Genomic DNA, 20,019 nt, shown 5'->3' on the forward strand with positions numbered 1-20,019 from the left:
TCTCCTCCTGTTCTTGTAAGCACAGTAAATGTTTGGGTATCCCATACGGTTTTGTCAGACCCTTTTTAGTCAAAGCATTTCTTGATGCTTGATTCTTAATTTCCCTGTGAGAAATTAAGTGAGGGGCTCGGGCTCGTGACCACGTCGAGGGTCGTGGCCTCATGGCGGCTCGGCGAATGGGCAGCGCGGGCCGAGACCTTTGCCTGGCTGCCCGCGGAGAGCGCCCGTCCCGACGGGGCTTCCTCAGCACCGGTGTCTTCGCAGCGCCGCCGGGCGCGCCGGGTTCCGCCTCTCCCCGGTGCCACGGAGCGCCGACGCGCTGGCGCCAGAGCGACACCGGAAGCCGTTGCCGGAAGCGGCCGCTCCGTCCCGCGGTGCGATGGCGGCAGGCGGCCCCTGAGGCGCCGCCATGTACTCGGGTGCCGCCGCCGCCGCCGCGGGACCACCGCGCCGAGACTTCATCTCCGTCACTCTCGGTCCGGAGGAGGCGGTCGGGGTCGGTGGCTACAACAACAGCAAGGCCTGGCGGCGGCGCTCCTGCTGGCGGGTGAGGGCCACGCGGAGAGCTGTGCGGTACAGGGGGTATCCCTGGGCTGGGTGCGGGGGGCATCTGGCGATGGGGGAGGGCTTTTGGGCGGTCAAGAGTGTCCCTGGACTTAGGTGCAGCTGGAGTGTCATGGGGGACCTGGCGTGTCCCCCAGTTTCGAGTCGTGCAGAGGCCACGGCCATGGGCCCTGGGGCGGCCCCGCGCCGGGCTCTGCTCTCGGAGTGCTCGTGGGGCTGCTCTCCGCTGGGTAGGAGTGTTCAGGGCGCGGGCTGGCTGAGGTATCTCCACGTCATGTCTTAATTTTCACGAACAAAGCTGGCACGGGGGTATTCGGTAAAATCCTGCCTTCTGCTAGTGGACATTTGAGGGGCGACGCTGCGCTCTCTCGACAGCAATGAGGGGATGAGATCTGGGCTCTGTGCCTTTGTTCCCTGTGTTAAGGGGAGAATCCAGTCTTCTGCCCTAGGAGAGTTAAGGGAACAGTTCTACTGAAAGCTGTGAAAGCTGAGTGTGAGGGGAAGGGTTCTCTGGCAGAGCTTTAGACCTTCTTGTCTGCTTGTGGCTAGAATGGGTAGGCAGCTTCATGTGGGATGGGGGTCTTGGGCTGGAGGGTCTGTGGTAAAGAGTGAGTCAGAGGGACAAGATAACCCTTGTTACAGATAGATGATATATAGTCACCTATCGGGGCTTTACAGCTCATCAGATGAAGTGTATGAAGAGCTTGTTTAGGCACACAGTCCCACAGTTCTCTTTTTATTATCAGCTAGAGAGATTCGGGCCCGAGTCGTCACCCTTCATTTTATCCTTATTCTTTTTGAGCAAAAAAACCAGTAAGATGGTGGTGAATGCCCTTGCATGTCCTTGTGCCTTACTCCTACCCGTTGCAAGACACCACGATTAAAACTTTTCCCATCCTACCCTGATGAACTACAGGGCTGCTAGATTTCAAGCGTCTTTCTACAACGGGAAGAGGGTCATCCAGTTTGTCAAGCAGGTAGAACTGAAGATGACACAGTGGGACCAGCATCCTGCAGTGTGCACAGAGAAGGGTGTACAGTATTCCTGTACAGTCAACATTGCAGGTGGAAGGCAGGAAACTGTGCTTTGAGACTTACAGTGTGAGTACATAGACAGTTCTGCACTGAGACATTCCTGACCTCTGGCTGTTGCTAAGAGGATAAGGACTGTGGGAAGTACTGTGTGATTTGTGGGAAAGGTCGTTCCGAAGCTTAGCATTGGCAGTGAAGTTCCCTCTCTGTATACCCAAACCAGAATTAGTGAATTTTAGGACGACTGTTGGAAAAGTAACAGTGACAATTTAGCCCTTAATGTTTAACTCCAGTTTCTATCTCTGTAAATGGAGGCTAAGGTACATCGGCTTCTTTCAGATTAATGTCATTTGCTGTGATTTTTCATTGATTTTTGCATATAATCTAGTGTTAGCAATACATTTTTGCCCAAGACTAAACTTGAAAAGATTCTGGGTTTGTCTTGTTCATTGTAGTGGTGTTGTACGTAATTTTCATACTGCTGCAGGTTGGTGGCTTATTTTTTTGTGGTGCAGAACTTGTTCTGTGTGACAGTTCCTGTGCCGGTCAGAGCTGCAATAACTGACTTCTCTTTCACAACTTGACAGAATATTGTGAGTTGGAAGGGAGCCACTCTTTAATTAAATGGCCACTACAAGGATTGGACACACAACCTGTCCAGTGATTGGTGGTCAGCTTATTTTGAGCCTTTCTTTGCTGCAGTAACATTTTTAGTTTTCTTACCATTTTCTTCTGTTTCTAATTTTGCATGTGCACTCTACAGTCCCTCCCCAGCCAGGAGGAAAGAGAGGCTTTTGGCTGATTTCCCAATTGATACCTGGGCAGACACTCAGGTCAGCCAGTGGAGATTGTGATCAAAGTCAGCTGTAGTTGAAGCTTTCTGGGAGTCTTGGCATTTGGCAGGTTCTGAGGTTCTTGTAAGAGCAAACATAAGAGCAGCAAGTCGCTTATGTTTTTGTGAGCTTCTTGTGCGTTGTGCTAGCTGGTTGGATTTCTGTTTTCTCTGTCATCAAAGAAAATAAGCAATGGATATATGCAGTTGGAAACATGGTAAAATTAAACCGACACAATTTTGTGGGTTTTAATCTGAATGAACCAATAAGAGTTTATTTTTGACCAAATAGGTTCTTAATGTCATGCTAAATATTCTTTCACTTCTTTTCTCTCCTAAAGAAATGGAAGCAGCTGTCCCGACTCCAGCGGAGTGTCATTCTCTTCCTGTTTGCCTTCTTGGCAGTGTGTGGAGTAATTTCGTACACAAGCATGGGGGAAGCATGGAAAAGTATGTGTTCTGTACAGCTCGGAATTGCCAGAATCAGGCGTTAGGGTTAGGAGATTGTTGTGGGTCTTACATCTGGTTTTAATTTCCATTCATAATGACTGGGTGTATTCATTAAAGTACAGTTCTGAGATGATTTTATGTGATGTTTGAATGATGTAATGCTTAATCAGAAATATTTTTGTATGCCTTTTCTTTCTTTTTGTTGACTAGAGCAACGTTTTGTTTTAGCTGATGTCCTGGTTTTAACCAGGATAGTTAATTTTTTTGAAGTAGTGGGAGAGGATGTAGCCAAGGCCTGGATGTTATTCTGTACCACCTCAGTCATTGCTGGGCATGGGAGAGGGGAGAAAGGGACTCTCCGTGCTGGGGAGAAGGGGTTCCTTCTGGTACAGAAAACATGGCAGGGGCAGCTGTCCGTATTCGTGCCTTTAATGTAAATAGTTTCTTTTTCCTATACCTTTGGTTATTAATACTGTTGGCCTTACTGTTTGTTTTCTTATTTCATTGCTGTTTCCAGCAAATTGTTCTTATCTGAACCTGTGATCTTTGCCTTGTGCCTCCAATTTTCAACTCATCCACCCCAGAGAGAAGGGGGAGGGGAAAACAGATAAGGGATGAAGAGTGGCTGTGTGGTTTTTGTGGTTTCAGGGAGCACTGAAGTGGGGAGTACCATTCCTAAACTATAACAGTTGATTACAATATGAAGGTTTTGAGTGTGTTTTTTTATTATGTTTCTATGTAGATATGGGTAGCTCAAACCTAATCACTAGAATAAGGTAATCCTCTCTTGGTTTTGACTGCCTGTCAGTTTAGAAATTCCAAGCATTTGTGTAATACTAATGCACATTTACTTCTGATATTACCTTACTAATTGTATTGAAAAACTGAAATAGTAGCAATTAAAAAAATCCCCATGTGCCTTTTAACAGCCTCTTTTTATATTAGAGAGAGGATTAATACCAAAATACACTTTGTGTCTAACTATTAGTGTCTGTTTATCATATTTTGTGAATACAGTTTTTGGAGGTGCATCTACAACTTGAATACAGCAAGCTGTTATAAATTTCTCACTGCAGTCTTAACTGTTGATTCCTTGTGCTGAGTAATTTTGTGTGTCTAGGTATAACAAACAAATCGTTGGATGATCAGAGAACAGAACAAGAAATTCCTAGATTAAAGCTGGCAAATCCGGCTGTTCTACCAGCCCCCCAGAAAGCAGATGCCAACCATGGAGACTACCCTGAGCTTTCACTGCAGGTAATGTGAGACGAAATTAGTTTTCTAACACCACAGAGAGTTTTTGAAGGCAAATAGTGCTTGTTTCCAACAGTTGTTGTGGAGGAAGGAGTTAGAACTTGGAATAAAAGTGTGCTCTTGGTGGAATGCTGTCCTCTCAGGAAGGGTTTTGGTGTAGTATTTCTTGGCTTTATATTTTTTATCTACATGTTCTGTATACTGTTTTTTACTCACTGCTCTGCCCAGGAGTGCCAGGACTTTAGGTCACAGTGATCTCTTGCTGGAGGCTTCACTCGTGCTATGTGCATCAGTGTCCACTCTTGTGAGGAGCCCGGAGTCATAGTTTATCTGGGAGCTTGAGAAATAGCATCAGAAAGAGCAGATGATAGGAGGTTTTGAAGGGTTATGTTTGCAGGGAATGCATTGGGAAAGGAAGATCAATTGACTGTGTGAATTAGTGGAGCAAATGAATACCTGTTACTGTGTTGTTTGTCATGGATTTATCTCATGAATACAGGGATTTTCAGCTAATGAATACAAAATTTTGTATTGAATCTTTTCTTCATCATGAAAAAAGTGCATGTATTACTGTATAGTAACTCTTGATATTTACACTAGCATTGTGGAAACTGTTTTTTGCATTCTTTTTACTAATTCTCATAAATTTACTGTGCCTAGTAATATGGAATCAAATATCTCTACAATCCTTTGTCACAGCCTTGTGTTAAATAAATACCTGGTAGCAGTAGAGGTAGTTTAGAAGTAATTTGTCAATGTAAACTTCAGAACTGGATGATTTTACCAAAAGTTTAAAGCAAACAAAACCACAAAGTCTTTAGCATACCTTCCATTCACGTCATAATTTGCCTGCTGCAAAACAAACAAAATAAGATTTATCTGAATTTATGTTTGATACTGGAATGATGTTGATTTATGGTTTGAAATTTTACCAGCTCTGCAACTTACCAAGCACTTTTTCTTTTCTTTTATATTCTCAGAAGCCACCAAAACCACCTCATGTTCGTCGTGGTCCTTCCAATCTTCAGATCAAGGCACCACGGAGAGACACGAGGCTGAAGACCCAACATGATACCATGAGAGCTGTAGAAGAGTTGGTCGAAGCAGACAAAGCAGAGAAAACAGAGAAATCCATTATCAGGTAGAAACGTTTCAGGCAGGTACAGTGCTTCCCTCTTGTCCCTGCCAAGATCCGTTGAGTGTTGGAGTGAACATTTTATGGACTTTTTGTTGTATGTGTGTGAGGTTATTTTCTTTCTTTGCATGGGTTTGTTCTCAGGCCTGGCCTGATAGCTGCTGATATTACTAGGCTGATAGATTTAATTTTGATGAATGTGCAGTTTCTCTGATTTTGCTGTTTGTGTCACACAGCTGCAGAGGGATTGAAGCCCTGCGAGGCTGGCTGTATTTCTAATGCACTTAGACACGCTTAATGTTCAGAAGGATTTCTTCTGTTTGTTGTAATAAATGTTAATGTAACAGTATCAGTATAATAGTGCTGCTGCAAGCACTTTTGTCCTGAGGCGGGTTCGGAAAGTGATAGCAGTGTCAGTGCTGCTTGTGGGTTGGTGCCACTAAACACAGTGGGCCCAGGCGGACCAGGCAGAACCAACCGATGTGTACATTGTTGTGTGCATGTGACACCATGTGCTTACTTCTCTCTTAGAAGATACCTCATCCCTTGGACAGATCGAGTAGTATCTTTAACACAAGGTCTGTGCTTCGATGGATATGGAGGTGTTTTGATTTGGGAATAAGTGAAGGAAAGTAACATGGGTATAGAAAAGACTACTGATGAGCTTATCACGGCATCAGAGCTGTGCCTGGCTCGGCATTTTGGCTGTCAGTATTGTCTGAAAGTGTTTTATTGTTTTGCTTTTGCTTGTGCTGTAACTCACGGAGTTAAACAGGTGGTAACAAGAGAACTTACAAGAGCACTGAAAATATAGTGAAGACTAGCTACAAACTTAAAGAATGAAAGTCAGAAATTAAATATGGCATCTATCTAAGTCAGAAGATATGCTGACTGTAGACAATATAGACTTTAAAGTAAGCCTGTAAGCCTGGTTCCCTTAGGAAGCATATAATGGGCTCAAAGGCAACATACCTATATATTAAATGCTATGATCAAGATTGTTTGATCTTGATATGAACTTGGCTTGACTTGAAGTCCATTCTGAAAGACTTCTTCTTGAGGAGATTCTTCATAAAAACCTGTAAAAAATGATTTATGCATCTGTGGTGGCAGAGAAGGCTTGTGATCCCTTGAGAGCAGAGTTAGTACTTTGAGCATCTCATCCTTTGTGCTTAATCGTGAGTTTTGGTGATCATCATTTATGTGGTACTATTTATCATTAATAGCTACTGTGGTCATTTCACAGCTTCTAGATAATAAATTACTTATAATACAGCATTTTCAGGTGTTTGATTTATTTTAAGAAGTTTTTTATTAAATTCCATTGCCAAGATACTGAATGAAATTCCAAGAGATTGTAACACACATTTCTTAATCAAGTATAATTTCTCTGCACAGAAAACTTCTTTGAACAGAAAACTTACCGAGTGGGCAACACAGTTATTTTGATCCTTGATACGAAATCTAACTCCTGTTTTATCAAAGTATTGTGTGATAAAGAAAATGCAGAGATAAGTCCCATTCATTTGCAAGATTTTCTGTGACCAAAATAAGCCTTAATTACAGTCCCTTGTATTTGCAGCTGGAGAGGAGCAGTCATAGAACCTGACCAAAGCACTGAATCTCCATCTAGTAAAATAATGGAACCAGAAAAACCTTCATCTGTGGAAGCTGAAGCCCAGAAAGAACCAGGTAAATTGGACAGCTAATTACAGCTAATTACACCTTTTTTTTTTTTTTTTCTTTTATGGTTTATGTTGTGCAATTTCTCCCCATACACATTATTTTATTTCTTTATTTAGAGTAAAAGAAACAAAAAATGTAGGAGAGATCACTTACCTAGAACATCCTAGTTCTTCAGTGTTCTGAAGCCAGCCTTCATGCTTGTTAGCCTTCAGAATTTGAAAATAAATTTTAGAGACAAATCTTTGAAATACAGCCTCTGGGAGGAGGCAAGACAATAACCTAAAGAAGGAGGGCATGAAAAAGACAGCTTCCTTTTCAACCGTGCTTTTCCTTTTGTTCTGCAAATATGGGGAAAGTGACTTCTTCCCTGAACTAAATGGAACTGTTTTTAAGGCTCACCAGAAAGCTGCAGGAGCTGTTTTTGAAGTTGCTGCGCTTGTGGAACAAAGAACCTGTTCCTCCTTTTTCTGGGTTCATAAAAGAAACCTGGTATGATAAACATGGCATATTTCAGTGTGATGTATTTGCACTTTTGCAAGCTTAATATTTATGAGGTTAGTTATGCTGCTTGGTGTTTCCCTCTCTAGAAGTTTTTGTCCATGATTTTTCAAAATTTCAGCTAACAGCTTGGAATTTTTCATGTTCATTGTGCAACATAAGCTCCACTTCGTAGCAAATGGCAAGCAAAAAAATCAGTACAACTATAGAAAAAGACATGGTTTAGTCAAGATGGAAAATGTAAACTTTTTTCTATTTTGCTGGTAAATAGAAAGTTCAATAGAAGTAATTTTGTAGAAGTGATTTTAAATTTAGCAGAAAACAATGAGAGAGGGAAGATGAAAAAAAATAATGTTGTGTGTTGAATTAGCTAAGGATTTTATTGTTGAGCATATGTATTCAGCACCTGAATTACCATGGATCTTAATCTGGTATTTCATCTTCTTGAACTTTAGTGATACGCATCTGCAACTGTGCATGTGATTATTTTAGTGTTTTATTTGCAGAAGTGACAGTTTTGTTGCCAGAGAAATCTCTGTTTCCACTTGGCTGGAAACACTGACTGGTTGTTCTGCAGAGGAAAGGCTGTTCTGAAAAGAATAATGTGAGGGTGGTTTTTCCGTTGCACTGATCAGTTAGTTTGGAGGAAGTTTTCTTTTCGGTGAAATGCAGTGGTGTGTAGCAGAGTTCCATCAGTGCCCTGCAGAGGCCTGAGGGAGGCGCTCTGTGTCCTTTGCAGTGCCCATCAATGAGCGCCAGCTGGCTGTCATTGAAGCCTTCCGCCACGCCTGGAAAGGGTACAAGGATTTTGCCTGGGGCCACGATGAACTGAAGCCTTTGTCCAAGTCTTACAGCGAGTGGTTTGGACTTGGGCTTACCTTAATTGATGCCTTGGATACCATGTGGATTTTAGGCTTAAAAGAAGGTAGGTTTTTTTCCCCTCTTCAATTTTTTTTTCCCTCTAAAATAATTCCTTAATTTCTCTTCAGGCAATGCATGTTCAGAGTTCTTTGAGGGGAATATTTGTTACATGTGGCTTAAAAATTTAGCTTTCTTGTGAGGGTAAATACATACATACATACGTATACACAATGTATATATCTGTTAGAATTTGAGGGATGTTTAAATAAACTTCCTGGTCTTTGTTTCTGTACTAAAACCTCTGTGCCATTATATAGCCACTGGAGGCTTTCTGCCCATTACTCTTGGGTAGTTTGCCTGTATGTTCCTTGCTTGTGTTTTATCATATCTAATATCAATATTTCATATATGGATTTAAGAAGGCTGTTTCCGTAAGGAATCCATGGGTGGAGAAAAGGGAGTGCTTAGTACCTCTTTCCTAAATTGTTTTGCTGCCTGTGTTTTTGGGAGTCATTCTGGAAGTGACCATGTTAGAAAACTTTCAAACAGATTTTAAAAACTAAGCCAAAAAACTTTGTAATTCTGTTGCAAAAAACTTGAATGGTTAATTAGGGCTTAAGACCTTTTTTGTTGATGATTGTTTGGGTTGGTTGGGATTTTATTTTAGTGATGCAGAGGGTTTTTTTAGTGGTATTTAAAAATTTCTGGAGCTGTATCTATTTAACCATGGTAGATAGCCACCTTTGTAAACTTTCATTAGTCTTGCAGCTTTTTCTGTCAAGATAGAAAGAACAGGGCTGCCAGTGAGGGTACAATAAATACTCGAAGCATTTAATGGTTCTATCTCTCCACCTTTGAAGTTTCTGTAAAATAACACGTCGTGTGTGCATCTCTAGACCTGAGCAGTCCATCTTGAAGTTTAATCAAGTCGTCATGTGCTGCTTTTTTCCTAAAAAATTAATTGTGAACTAAGTAGAGGTTTTAAAGTAAATTATTACTATTAGAGATGTGTTGAAAATGGGTTCTTGATGAGGTTTTCTTTCTGTTTTATATCAGTTCTGTCTAAGGCAGTTTTGTCTCCCTTAGAGAGCTCTTGGGGTTTCTTCTGAATAACAAATGCTATGTAAATGCAAGTTCTGTTTGAGGCTGCTAGTCTTTCTTAACAACTGATGAATGCAGAAGCTTCTGTGGCAGAGAACTCTGCTGACAACACTGACTGGTGACTTTTGGTAATTCTTCTCAATATGCCCAACATCCTGTATTTGCCCAGCATCTAAGACCAGAGAGTGCAAAGGCATCCATTTTCTTCAGAGTTTATCTCCTTAGGAATGTTTCCATTTCTGGCAAACTGGTTGTACTGCTGCTTCTCACTATCAGGAGTTTCCAGAAACTTCTGAGATCGCTGAAATAGCTCAGCCTCCAATTGTGAGGGCTAAGCTGACTCACATGGACCATGGAGAGAGACCTTGTGCCAAAGCAGTCGTTTAATGGTGCTACTGCTAAGCTGGTTGATAAACCTAATGCAGCTTTTCTTTTAACCTTTCTTTTCACTTAGTGGTGTGATAAACAATTATTTTTGTTTCTAGAGAAAAAAATAGCAACATCTTGCAGGAAGCAGGCTCCTGAGGACAGTGCTAGGCTAAACCTGTTAATTGAAAACGTTACCTGTAATCTTGGTAGATAACAGCTTTGGTTGAAAAATATTTAATTAAAACTAGAAGGCTTTGTGAAAGTGGAACTAATTATCTGCAATTACTGTAACAAGGCAAATGAATGTATTTGAAAGATTTTAATTTCTGGACTATTTTAATAAAAAAATTCCTCTATTTCTTCTTTTCTTAAACTATTAAGGACTTTCTTTTTTGATGGCTATTTCTGCCTGTATGCATCTGTGGTGTGTGCTGAATAAGAATTAAGCCAATGGTAATGAAATTTCTGCCAGCATGTGCTCTTCATTTTAATTTTCCACCTAAAATTATCATCTCTGTAGATAAATACAAGTAACTGTCATGGATATATAGAGTACTCATGTCTTTAGTTGTTGGAACATGCCAGAAGTTCACAACTGAACTACCTTTTATGCTTTGCAGAGTTTGAAGAAGCAAGAAAATGGGTAGCAAATGATTTAGTATTTGATAAAAATGTGGATGTGAACCTATTTGAGAGCACTATCCGTATCCTGGGTGGCTTGCTGAGCACCTACCACCTCTCTGGAGATAGCCTTTTCCTGGAAAAAGCTGTGAGTGACTGGCCTTACAAATGAAACTGGCTTATGTATTCCACATTGGACAAAGTTGAGGGAAGATTACTCGGGAAGTTAAATGTTCCTGGTTTTTAACAGTTTCATATTTAAAGTGGTGTGAAAGGCATTTACCATTAAGCTTTGAAGCCTGCACCACTGCTCTCTGTACAATCTCAAAGCCTTGCTGTGTTTGTCACCTCTTCTTGTATGTTTGCTCTTCTGCTGATGAATGGCTGACCATCATTAAGTTCATGAAACAAAAGAGGAAATAAATGATTGGCAGAGGGTTATAGCTGTGTTTTGTTGCCCTTTCTGTGTGTACTAACATCAGATTAGCTACGTCAGCCACTGACTGCATGATACGAATTGCAGCCTCAGATGAGGCCTGCAGCACTAAGGACAAGGTGGAAACTCTGCTCATTACTATCAATAAGTTAATGACTTTTAAAATTTCTTCAGTTGCTTGCATCATCTAAAACTAAGCTGCTGTTCTTGTTCTGTCTGCTTTGTGAAGAAAATCTAATGGGATGTGCATGTGTATATACGTATTTTTGGTTTGTTTGTTGTTTTGTCCTGTGCTCCTGGGTTTTCTTTAGAAAGACATTGGAAACAGGCTTATGCCAGCATTCAAGACCCCCTCCAAGATACCATATTCTGATGTCAACATTGGTCGGGGCACTGCACATCCCCCTCGCTGGACATCTGACAGCACTGTGGCAGAGGTGACCAGCATTCAGTTGGAGTTCAGGGAGCTCTCTCGTCTCACTGGAGATGAGAAATTCCAGGTATGGAGGAATCAGTTGATGTCTCTCTCTTTTTCCATTTCTCTGCAGCTCTACCACTGACTTTCCATTGGTCTCAGGAATCTATAAGTTATGATAAATAGGTTGTGAAACTCTAGACAAGGGAATTAAAAGAAACAAAGTATTACATTATTTTACTGAATACCAAAAGTAGTAGTGGAGATGAGTAATTATTTTTCTTCCTCAGAAACAGCTTTTAACTGAAAAAATAAAAATTCTGAGTGTGGTTTCTTAATACCGTTTTCCATATGCAGAGAGCAAAACTGAAATGTTCCCATCCAAGGGACTAAAATATCACTCAGTAGGTAAGAGTCTGAGAGCAGGTCACCACGTAGGGAAAAGTTAGTTGAAATAAAAAGAATTTCAGAGAAGATAATACCCACTTTTCTTTTTGTTTGCTGATGTTATTATTTTGAACTCTATCCACAGCTCAGTGTTGAAGAATGCAGTAATTTAAAGAATGTTAACTATTGCTAAATAGATTCATGTAGTTGTTATTTTTGCTGGACTTCTACTTTGCAAGTCTGAGTAAATCTGAGTGCTGTAGTACTGGTTTTTGAGTGAGCTTGCCTTCAAGGAAAGGAAACAGTTATAATTGCTTCAGAGTACTTGAACATACCCAGAACATCATATTTTGAGAGTCTGAAAGTCTGAAATCTTGAATTTAATATATTGCTCTAGCTGAACTTGATGTCCCTGATGATAATTTGGGGAAGCAAAGTTACAGATCTGTTACTGGACTACAGTCACCAGACACAGTTCTGTACCTCATTTATACCTAGAATTCATGTTTGCCATTTTTGTCTTGTAGAAAGCTGTAGATGAGGTGATGAAGCATGTTCACACTCTCTCAGGGAAGAACGATGGCCTCGTGCCTATGTTCATAAACACCAACAGCGGGCAGTTCACCCACCTAGGGGTCTACACTCTGGGGGCCAGAGCTGACAGCTACTATGAGTATCTGCTCAAGCAGTGGATTCAGGGTGGAAAGAAAGAAAATGAGTAAGTTCTTTACGCTTCTCATATTGGTGTGATAATTAGGTGAGCTGTAAAACTCTCTGTTGTAGTTTTCTGCTTAAAGAAAAATAATGCCTATGCCCAAGAGTCAACTGAATTTATTACTGTTTTTAAAGGCAAGCTAAGCAGAAATAGAGACCTGTGGTAACGTGGTGAAAGAACATGAGGAGAGCTAGCCTTAGTCTTAAAACTCCCTCTCCACAAAAACCTTTTCTTCCTCAGGTCATCAAATGTGAAGAGTGTCACAGGAGATAAGAATTAAGTCTTTTCAATAGATATTGAGCATAATTAGATACTTCTGAAATACTGTGGGCATTTCCTTTCAACAGTGATGTCTGTGTTTTCTCTGGGTTTGTTAGTTAAAGGTGAAAGGAGGCAGAAGTTCGATGTTTGTGTTAACCTTCTCTTTAATTCCAGAATCCTGGACTGCTTGGGGTTGGAAGGGCTCTTAAAGCCCATCCAGTCCCACCCCTGCCATGGCAGGGACACCTTCCACTATCCCAGGCTGCTCCAAGCCTCATCCAGCCTGGCCTGGGACACTTCCAGGGATGGGGCAGCCACAGCTTCTCTGGGCACCCTGTGCCAGGGCCTCACCACCCTCACAGGGAAGAATTTCTTCTAATATCTAGTATCAATCTACTTACTTTCAGTTTAAAGATCCTTTCTTTATCACTACATGTCCTTGTAAAAAGTGCTTCTTCAAGTCTTGTATGTTTCTTTTTACCTATACTGCGTTAGTGGAAGAGTGTTTGCAAGGAGTTAAAGATGTTGGAAAAGAAGCTTTCCTTCAAGACAAGTCTGCATATAAGCTAATTATGTTAGACTCCTTGTTAATTTCAAGGAGCTTAATGCCGACAGAGCAAATGCCTCTTGGAGGCCTTTCTGCAAACAAAGCTTTCATCCCTGCTCTTTCGAAGGCTTACCTTACTGTAAATGGAGAACTGGTGTCTTTGGGACCACAATAGCATTTTGTGAGTCTCACAATCAACAGGTTGTTTTCCATATTGAAAGTACGTAAAAACAAGGAAAAATGACATTGAATACTATGAAACAGTGTTTCACAATGAGAAAGGTCAGTTGGAAAAGATTGGTCAAGCTCTTTGAATCTCCATCTTTGGTTGAGGGTACTAAAAAATTGCTTGGATAAGCACTCAGACAACCCGATGTAATTGAATCTGCCTCAGAGCAGAGGGTTGAAGTAGAGACCTGCAAGAGGTCCTTCCCAGCCTAGATTTTCAGTAACTCTGCTTCCAAGGATTTGTGAAATAAAATCTGGTTATTGCCTAGAAACTGTTGCAGGTGTTTTCTTTAATATTTGAATAAGTACTAAAGTATTATTATTTACTTTTCAAGTAAATCCAGTATTGCTACATGATAGTGACAACCAATTAATGTCATGTTGATAGTTACTGAGGGTGTTTTTAAAGTTTTCACACTTAGTTAAATATTACTCTTTAGACTGAAATATCAGTTGCCTAAAAAACTGCTGAACATCAGCTGTGATCAAATATGTTCTGACTGTGTGCATGTGAGCCAACTGGGAATGATTTTTTCCACAGGCTCTTGGAAGACTATATGAGAGCCATAGAAGGAGTGAAAAAGCATCTTCTTCAGAGATCAGAACCCAAGAAGCTTACTTTTGTAGGAGAGCTTGCTCATGGCCATTTCAGTGCCAAGATGGTAAGAAATACAACTGCAAAAGAAAACAGAAAAGCCATTACAAAATTTTAATAAAACCCAACACAGATGCAAATGAAAAGCTTTTCCCTCTCAAAAAAACCCAACAACCAAACACCAAAACAAAAAAAAAAAAAAAAACCCAAACCAACAAAAACCCTAAACCCAAGACGATATATACATACACATCTTTCCAGTGTGATGGCAGTACTGAGTAACTGCCTTATAGATACCGGGAGCCTTCTCTATGAATTACTGTAGTAAACACACTTTGTTCCTTCAAGACTGAACATTTTGGTGCTGGAATTAAATTTTCTTTCTCTTTTTTTCTCTTTTGGTCATAAAATTCCAGTGTCTGAAATTATTGAGATAATACCTATTTTATGTATTATTAATTTTCCGTAATTCAAAAATATATGTAGGCACTTGCACACCTGTGTTTTCAGATTTGCCTTCAAAAGAAGCATGTCATCTAATACTGTATTATGGGTTAAAAAAGAAATCAATAATTTTGGAGATTTCTGTCCATTCATGACATCTTTATTTTCCTACCTAGAAGATTCATGAATAAAACAGTATGCTGTTCATTGTAGGAAAAATTGATCTTAACCCTCTACTCCTAATTTTTGCACTTAAAGATCTTGCAGTTAAAAATCTCGTGCAGCGCAGGTATTGTATGTGTGCATGGCTTGTCTGAAAGACAAGTGATACATTATTAATGTATGTATAGCCTTTCCTGATGTAGTATTTTTAAGATATTCGGTTCTAGTTTTCAGCATGTGCTTCTTGGAATTTCCCAAAAGCTCTCCAAAAAACCTGCTGTGAGTAAGACCATAGTCTAGGTTTTGGGTAGAGGGGGCTGCCCCATCCCAAGATAGGACAGAGTTGAATTGAGACAGATAGATTTGGCTTAGGTGTCTCTACATGTCAGAACACTTCCTTTTGTTTCAGAGAGTCAGAATTTTGGTTTTAATCCACTGTTATTGGACAGGTCTCTTACTCTGGCCAGCTGGAAAAGTGGGGGATGTTTGGCTCCTATGTCTATGCCAGCCTTTACAACCCTCAACTTTCCTTAAGGACTGGATAAAGCTTTTAAAGGTCCATACAGGTACATCGGAGTGGTTTTACTACATTTTTGGGTGATGAGACCTGAGCTTTGATTCTGAATGTTGAGAATCATTTGAGATCCCATATGTGACATTAATCTGCAGTGCTTAGTTTCTTATATCAATGGTAGATTAGCCCCAGAATGAGGACAGCCAAGCCTTTAGGTGGTTCTGTTGATGCCGTGCATGAGCTGATATGAAATACATGCTTCTGGTAAACCAAAAGACACTCTCCTTCCCCTCAACATGGCCTGAGACCTTTTTTTCAGAAACTTGTCATAAAAACACATTCTTGCACATTTTTGAAATTAACAATTTTTGTAATAATGCTGCCTGCCTCATGTTGCATTACATCAGATTGTTAAAAAGTTATCCTCAAGTTGTTGCTACCAGAAATATGTTTTGAAGAAGAGAAAGAATAAAACAAATAAAAGATACGCCCCCCCCCCAGCTCCCCTTGCTGCTTGATGTGTAACTTCTCAGTAAGAGTTGTCTTGCAGGATCACTTGGTTTGCTTCTTGCCGGGTACGTTAGCATTGGGAGCTCACAATGGACTGGCTGCTGATCATATGAAATTGGCTGAAACTCTTATAGAAACCTGCTACCAGATGTATGCTCAAGTAGAGACAGGCCTGAGCCCAGAGATTGTACACTTCAACCTCCACGCACAGAAGGGCCACAAGGATGTGGAAATCAAGGTGAGCAGATAGCTGGAACTCTATGATTTCTCTGTAGCTCTATTCTGCTATTGAACTCCAGCCAGACATTAGGGATAGGATTTGTTGTGGAGCATTCTTTTGCTGCCTTGCCTTCTACCTGTACCCTAGGTTTTGGTTTTAGTTACCCCAGCAGTATATTTAGAAGCTGACTTTCACATAACAAACTCTTAGGAGCAGATGGAGATGTGAATAATTATTTTTTCCCTGCCTGTATCCTTGAGGAAATTCCCTGTCTGAAATACTCTTGCCATTTTTTCTCTTGCAGCCTGCAGACAGGCACAACTTACTGCGACCAGAAACTGTGGAAAGTCTTTTTTATATGTACAGATTCACTGGTGATAAGAAATACCAAGACTGGGGCTGGGAAATCTTGCAGAATTTCAATAGATACACCCGGGTAAGGCCAGTTTATAATGATCTTGTATTGTCAGGACTCTATTTGCTCACTTGCTTTCTAAGACCAACTTTGAAAACGTACATCACGTAACTGTGGGGGAATTTGTAAGTATATACAGAAAAATCGTTTTCTTACAGATAGAGATACCCTGCTTAGTCCATATAGTGAAAGAACGTATTACATTCATGAAAAAGTGAGATGCAGAAGCTGTAGGCAAGACTACCAAAGCGTTAGAATCTGTAGTTTTTACACTTTGGAAACTGAGAAGGACATGGCTGGATTGAAAGAACTCTTCAATTAAAGTTGCCAAATCAAAAAATACTAGCACAAAATGGCATTAATGGTTTAATGGAAGGTTTTTTCTGTTCATTCTGACTACAGTGCTCGTGGAGATGCCAGTGATACGCTGTGAAAGTGTGACACCAAGTATCGATGGTCCGTTCTTAAAAGAAATGGATACAAGGCTTGGGCCAGCTCTAATGTAGAAATTGCTGGTTACTTTCTGTATATTTGTCCAGAAACTTCAAAGAGATGTTCTTGTGATACTTCTTTACCCTAAGCACTAATGGATATTTTGCTTCATTTATCATTGTGGTTTCCTTTAAAAAGGCAATGAGATTTTTTTTTTCTTTATTGAAGCTTTATATGTAAATGAAAACCAAGTATGAAATGAAAAGCATGAAAACATGATCTGTTTCTTAGCACTTATCTTCTCCAAGTGCATCTGGATGTTAGGAAGTAAAAAATTATTTTAGGTAATGTAAATATACTTTTTTTTTTTCACAGGTTCCTACAGGTGGTTATACTTCCATTAACAATGTTCAGAATCCCAGTAATCCAGAGCCACGGGATAAAATGGAGAGCTTCTTCCTTGGGGAAACACTCAAATACATGTTTCTGCTGTTTTCAGATGACATAGACTTAATCAACCTTGACAAATACATCTTTAACACAGAGGCTCATCCACTCCCTATCTGGGTACCAGCATAGACTCTGCATCAGTGGATCTTCCAGTGGTGGCATTTTTATCTTCAAGTCACTTTACTTTTCAGGGTTTGAGGAGAGATGCTATAATGCACCTTTTTTGACTTCAAACAACAAACATAAGCTTGGGAAAAGCATCTCTGGTTTGAAGAAATTGTGTCAGTCTTAAATCTAATCCCTGGTTCTTGGATGGGCAAAGCTGTGCCATATGCAGCTGGTTTCCCTGGAACTGATGATGAGGTTCAGAAGGTAGTCAAAGTGTGGACCATGACATTCTCGGGGCTCTGGTGACCCAGAACTCACTTATGTCAGTGTTACTAAATGCTCATTAAATACTGGGAATGCAGCGAGTTGGCTTAGGGCACGGTGTTGTTCCTGGAGAGCAGGAATAAGCCTACAGTTTCCTGGTTTATTCTGGGTTCACTGAAACACTGGATTACAGAGCCATTCCTTTGTCAGACTGTGACAGTGGTTCAGGTGGCAAGTGGAATAAACAAAGAGCTGTAGTGCTGTCCCAGGGAGAAGCTGTCAGTATTGCTGCTGGTACTCTGATCTCATTCCAGACTCCCAAGCTATGCTGCATCACCTTAGGAGAAGGAAGAGGCAGCAGAGTATCTGTTGTATAGTGTCTTAGTTTTGTAGAGCACTTTGAACAGTCTATTCAAGCTGTGGCTGAAATGATGGTAAAAGAGAATTTGCTGCTGGTTTGGCTCAAAGTGGTATATAATTTTGTAGAGGTATTGCATTTTTTTAACTTCCCTGCAGGAGTGCAGGAGATAATGTGAAATGCAAGTAAAACTACATGTGCATTTTATATCTTTATTTGCATCAGTTAGACTCAGGTATTCTGACTGAAAGCTGCTTTCTGAGGATGGACAGTGCGAAAGCTTGTGAGCATATTAGGTATCAGCCTCATTCCGTCCCTTCCTGTTCAGGTATCACATCATAGGTGTTTGTTGACTCAAAACAAGCTTACAACTGTACAACAAAGTTCTTGTTATTTGTAGTTTCTTGGACCGTGGAGAAATTTTCAGTTATTTTTTTCCTTAGGAGTAGTGTTAAAAGCAGACTGTTAGACAGTCTAAAGGTATTACAGCAGTTCTAGTCGTCAGAAGAATTGGAGAAATTAATTTCAGTTACTTGAAGACAAAGTAGACCCAGGGTTTTTAAGAATCTTACAGGAGCCCTGGGATCTTTCATTTTTATATGGGCACACTTTCAGATTTTAAGCCATGAATTTAGAAATGAGCTTTCCCGAGTGCTTTTCCTTTTGGATTTGGACTTGGACAGTCCTGTATTCATGGCTAAGATCTCAGAAATGTGATTCATCGTATTTCCAGAAGAGTTTGGTCTCACTGAGAAGTCTCTTTCCCCCATGGCAGTGGGTATCACAGGCAGGGCCAGGAGCTGCAGTCCCCACTAAATCCAAGGGTCCCTGGCAGTTAATGGACCTGAATTTGACTCTAATGTTTCATTTTCCAGTGGTTGAGGGAGGTATTTTACAGTAATTGTAACCTTTGATTTGTAAAGTAAGATGCATCTTTATTTGTTTTATGCTGATCTATTCTTTTTGCTGGACTTACAAGTTACTCTTGGGACCACTCTTTAAGTCTTTTATATAATATTTATCATTCCATGTACTAATGTAAATGGAGAAATTTTACAAATTACTTAAATGCACATTTTTCTGTCATCAAAGGGACCCTGTCCTGACACTGACAGGACATAACTAGTCAGTGCAGAATGTTAATGTTCCTCCTGTTCACATGCCAGCAATAACTCTGAGAATGAGCTTCTCACAAGTGCAGTGGAGTCCAGTCACTATGGCCTTTGGCTGCACAACTGATTTGCTGCCAAGGCTTCTGTTTTCTTTGGCACAACAACAAATGAGAATAGTGCAGGGGAAATGTGGAAGTTTTTTTGTTCATGAAGCAGGTTTGTGCTGCTGACGAGCTGAGCTTTGGCTAAAAGCAAAAGGCTTAAAATTGGAGACTAGAGAAAAAAAGAAAAATATAAATTCAGTTGTACTACCCAGGTACTTCTGACCTGTGTTGCTTTGGCCTTGTGCCTTTGAACAAAGTGAATTTTGAACCTTTAATTATGACTGTGCTATGGATTGTAAAACTTCTAGGGTTCAGTGTTCCACCCAGAGAGCTGCCTGACTAAGGCAAGAGAGATTTCTTAGAAAATGGAATACATATAAATGCTTACCAAAAATCTTCTGGTTTTGAAGTTGTACACAAGTCTTAATGTAATTGATTCTACAAATGGGACTATGGGAGTCTGTGTGATACATTTTTTGCCTTATGATTGGCTTGAGAATAATAATTCATTTCCTAACGAGTTGAAGGAGAGAAGAATAAACTGTCACTTTCCCAAACATGCCTTGTCTTTTAGCTGAGCCTGTTGATCCAACTGATTGCTATCTAGTTCCTCTTGGGACATGCAGTCTCCTCAAAATGTGGCTTTACTGTCCTCAGCCTTTAAACCTGAAGTTCAGATTATTAGTTCTCACTAGTTAGCTCTCTCTCTCTCTTTGAGAACAATTGCTTGTTTCGGACCTCTATATCCTGTGTGAAGTGACACAAACCAAATAATCTCAACAAAGCTCATCCATTCTTCTGCAGAGGTCATTTAATTTCTTATTTATTTTTACTTCCTTAACAAACTGTTGGGTCAGATCAGTCTCTGAGCTCCACAGCCTATTTCTGTTCCATTATGTGCTCCTCCAGCACAACAGAAGCTTAAAGTTTCCCTTTGTG

The 20,019-nt window shown here is 40.4% G+C and overlaps 1 protein-coding gene and 1 long non-coding RNA gene across 2 annotated transcripts; one reads left to right on the forward strand and one right to left on the reverse strand.

Annotated features, from left to right (window-relative positions):
• The first annotated feature begins 327 nt into the window (after positions 1–327).
• On the forward strand, positions 328–19,637 carry MAN1B1 (mannosidase alpha class 1B member 1). The gene is made up of 13 exons (XM_014880979.2): positions 328–547; positions 2,770–2,878; positions 3,999–4,135; positions 5,113–5,273; positions 6,850–6,959; positions 8,191–8,376; positions 10,403–10,551; positions 11,151–11,339; positions 12,169–12,359; positions 13,934–14,054; positions 15,658–15,855; positions 16,142–16,273; positions 17,060–19,637. The coding sequence occupies exons 1-13, from the start codon at positions 410–412 to the stop codon at positions 17,261–17,263; spliced, it is 2,025 nt and encodes a 674-aa protein (XP_014736465.2). The 5' UTR covers positions 328–409; the 3' UTR covers positions 17,264–19,637.
• Positions 4,332–5,217, reverse strand: LOC148221457 (uncharacterized). The gene is made up of 3 exons (XR_015808046.1): positions 5,081–5,217; positions 4,959–4,984; positions 4,332–4,469 (listed from the first exon to the last, which is right to left on the reverse strand). It is a non-coding gene; the product is annotated as an uncharacterized LOC148221457 (long non-coding RNA).
• Positions 19,638–20,019: the final 382 nt, after the last annotated feature.

The sequence above is a fragment of the Sturnus vulgaris genome, chromosome 22 (genome assembly GCF_052056855.1).
Source record: "Sturnus vulgaris isolate bStuVul1 chromosome 22, bStuVul1.hap1, whole genome shotgun sequence".
Lineage (NCBI taxonomy): Eukaryota > Metazoa > Chordata > Aves > Passeriformes > Sturnidae > Sturnus > Sturnus vulgaris.

Excerpts from the sequence above, each read along its gene's own strand:
- MAN1B1 (XM_014880979.2), top strand. The coding sequence starts at position 410 with ATGTACTCGGGTGCCGCCGCCGCCGCCGCGGGACCACCGCGCCGAGAC. Across the intron at positions 6,960-8,190 it reads TGAAGCCCAGAAAGAACCAG|TGCCCATCAATGAGCGCCAG; the intron begins GTAAATTGGACA and ends TGTCCTTTGCAG. Across the intron at positions 15,856-16,141 it reads ACAAGGATGTGGAAATCAAG|CCTGCAGACAGGCACAACTT; the intron begins GTGAGCAGATAG and ends TTTCTCTTGCAG.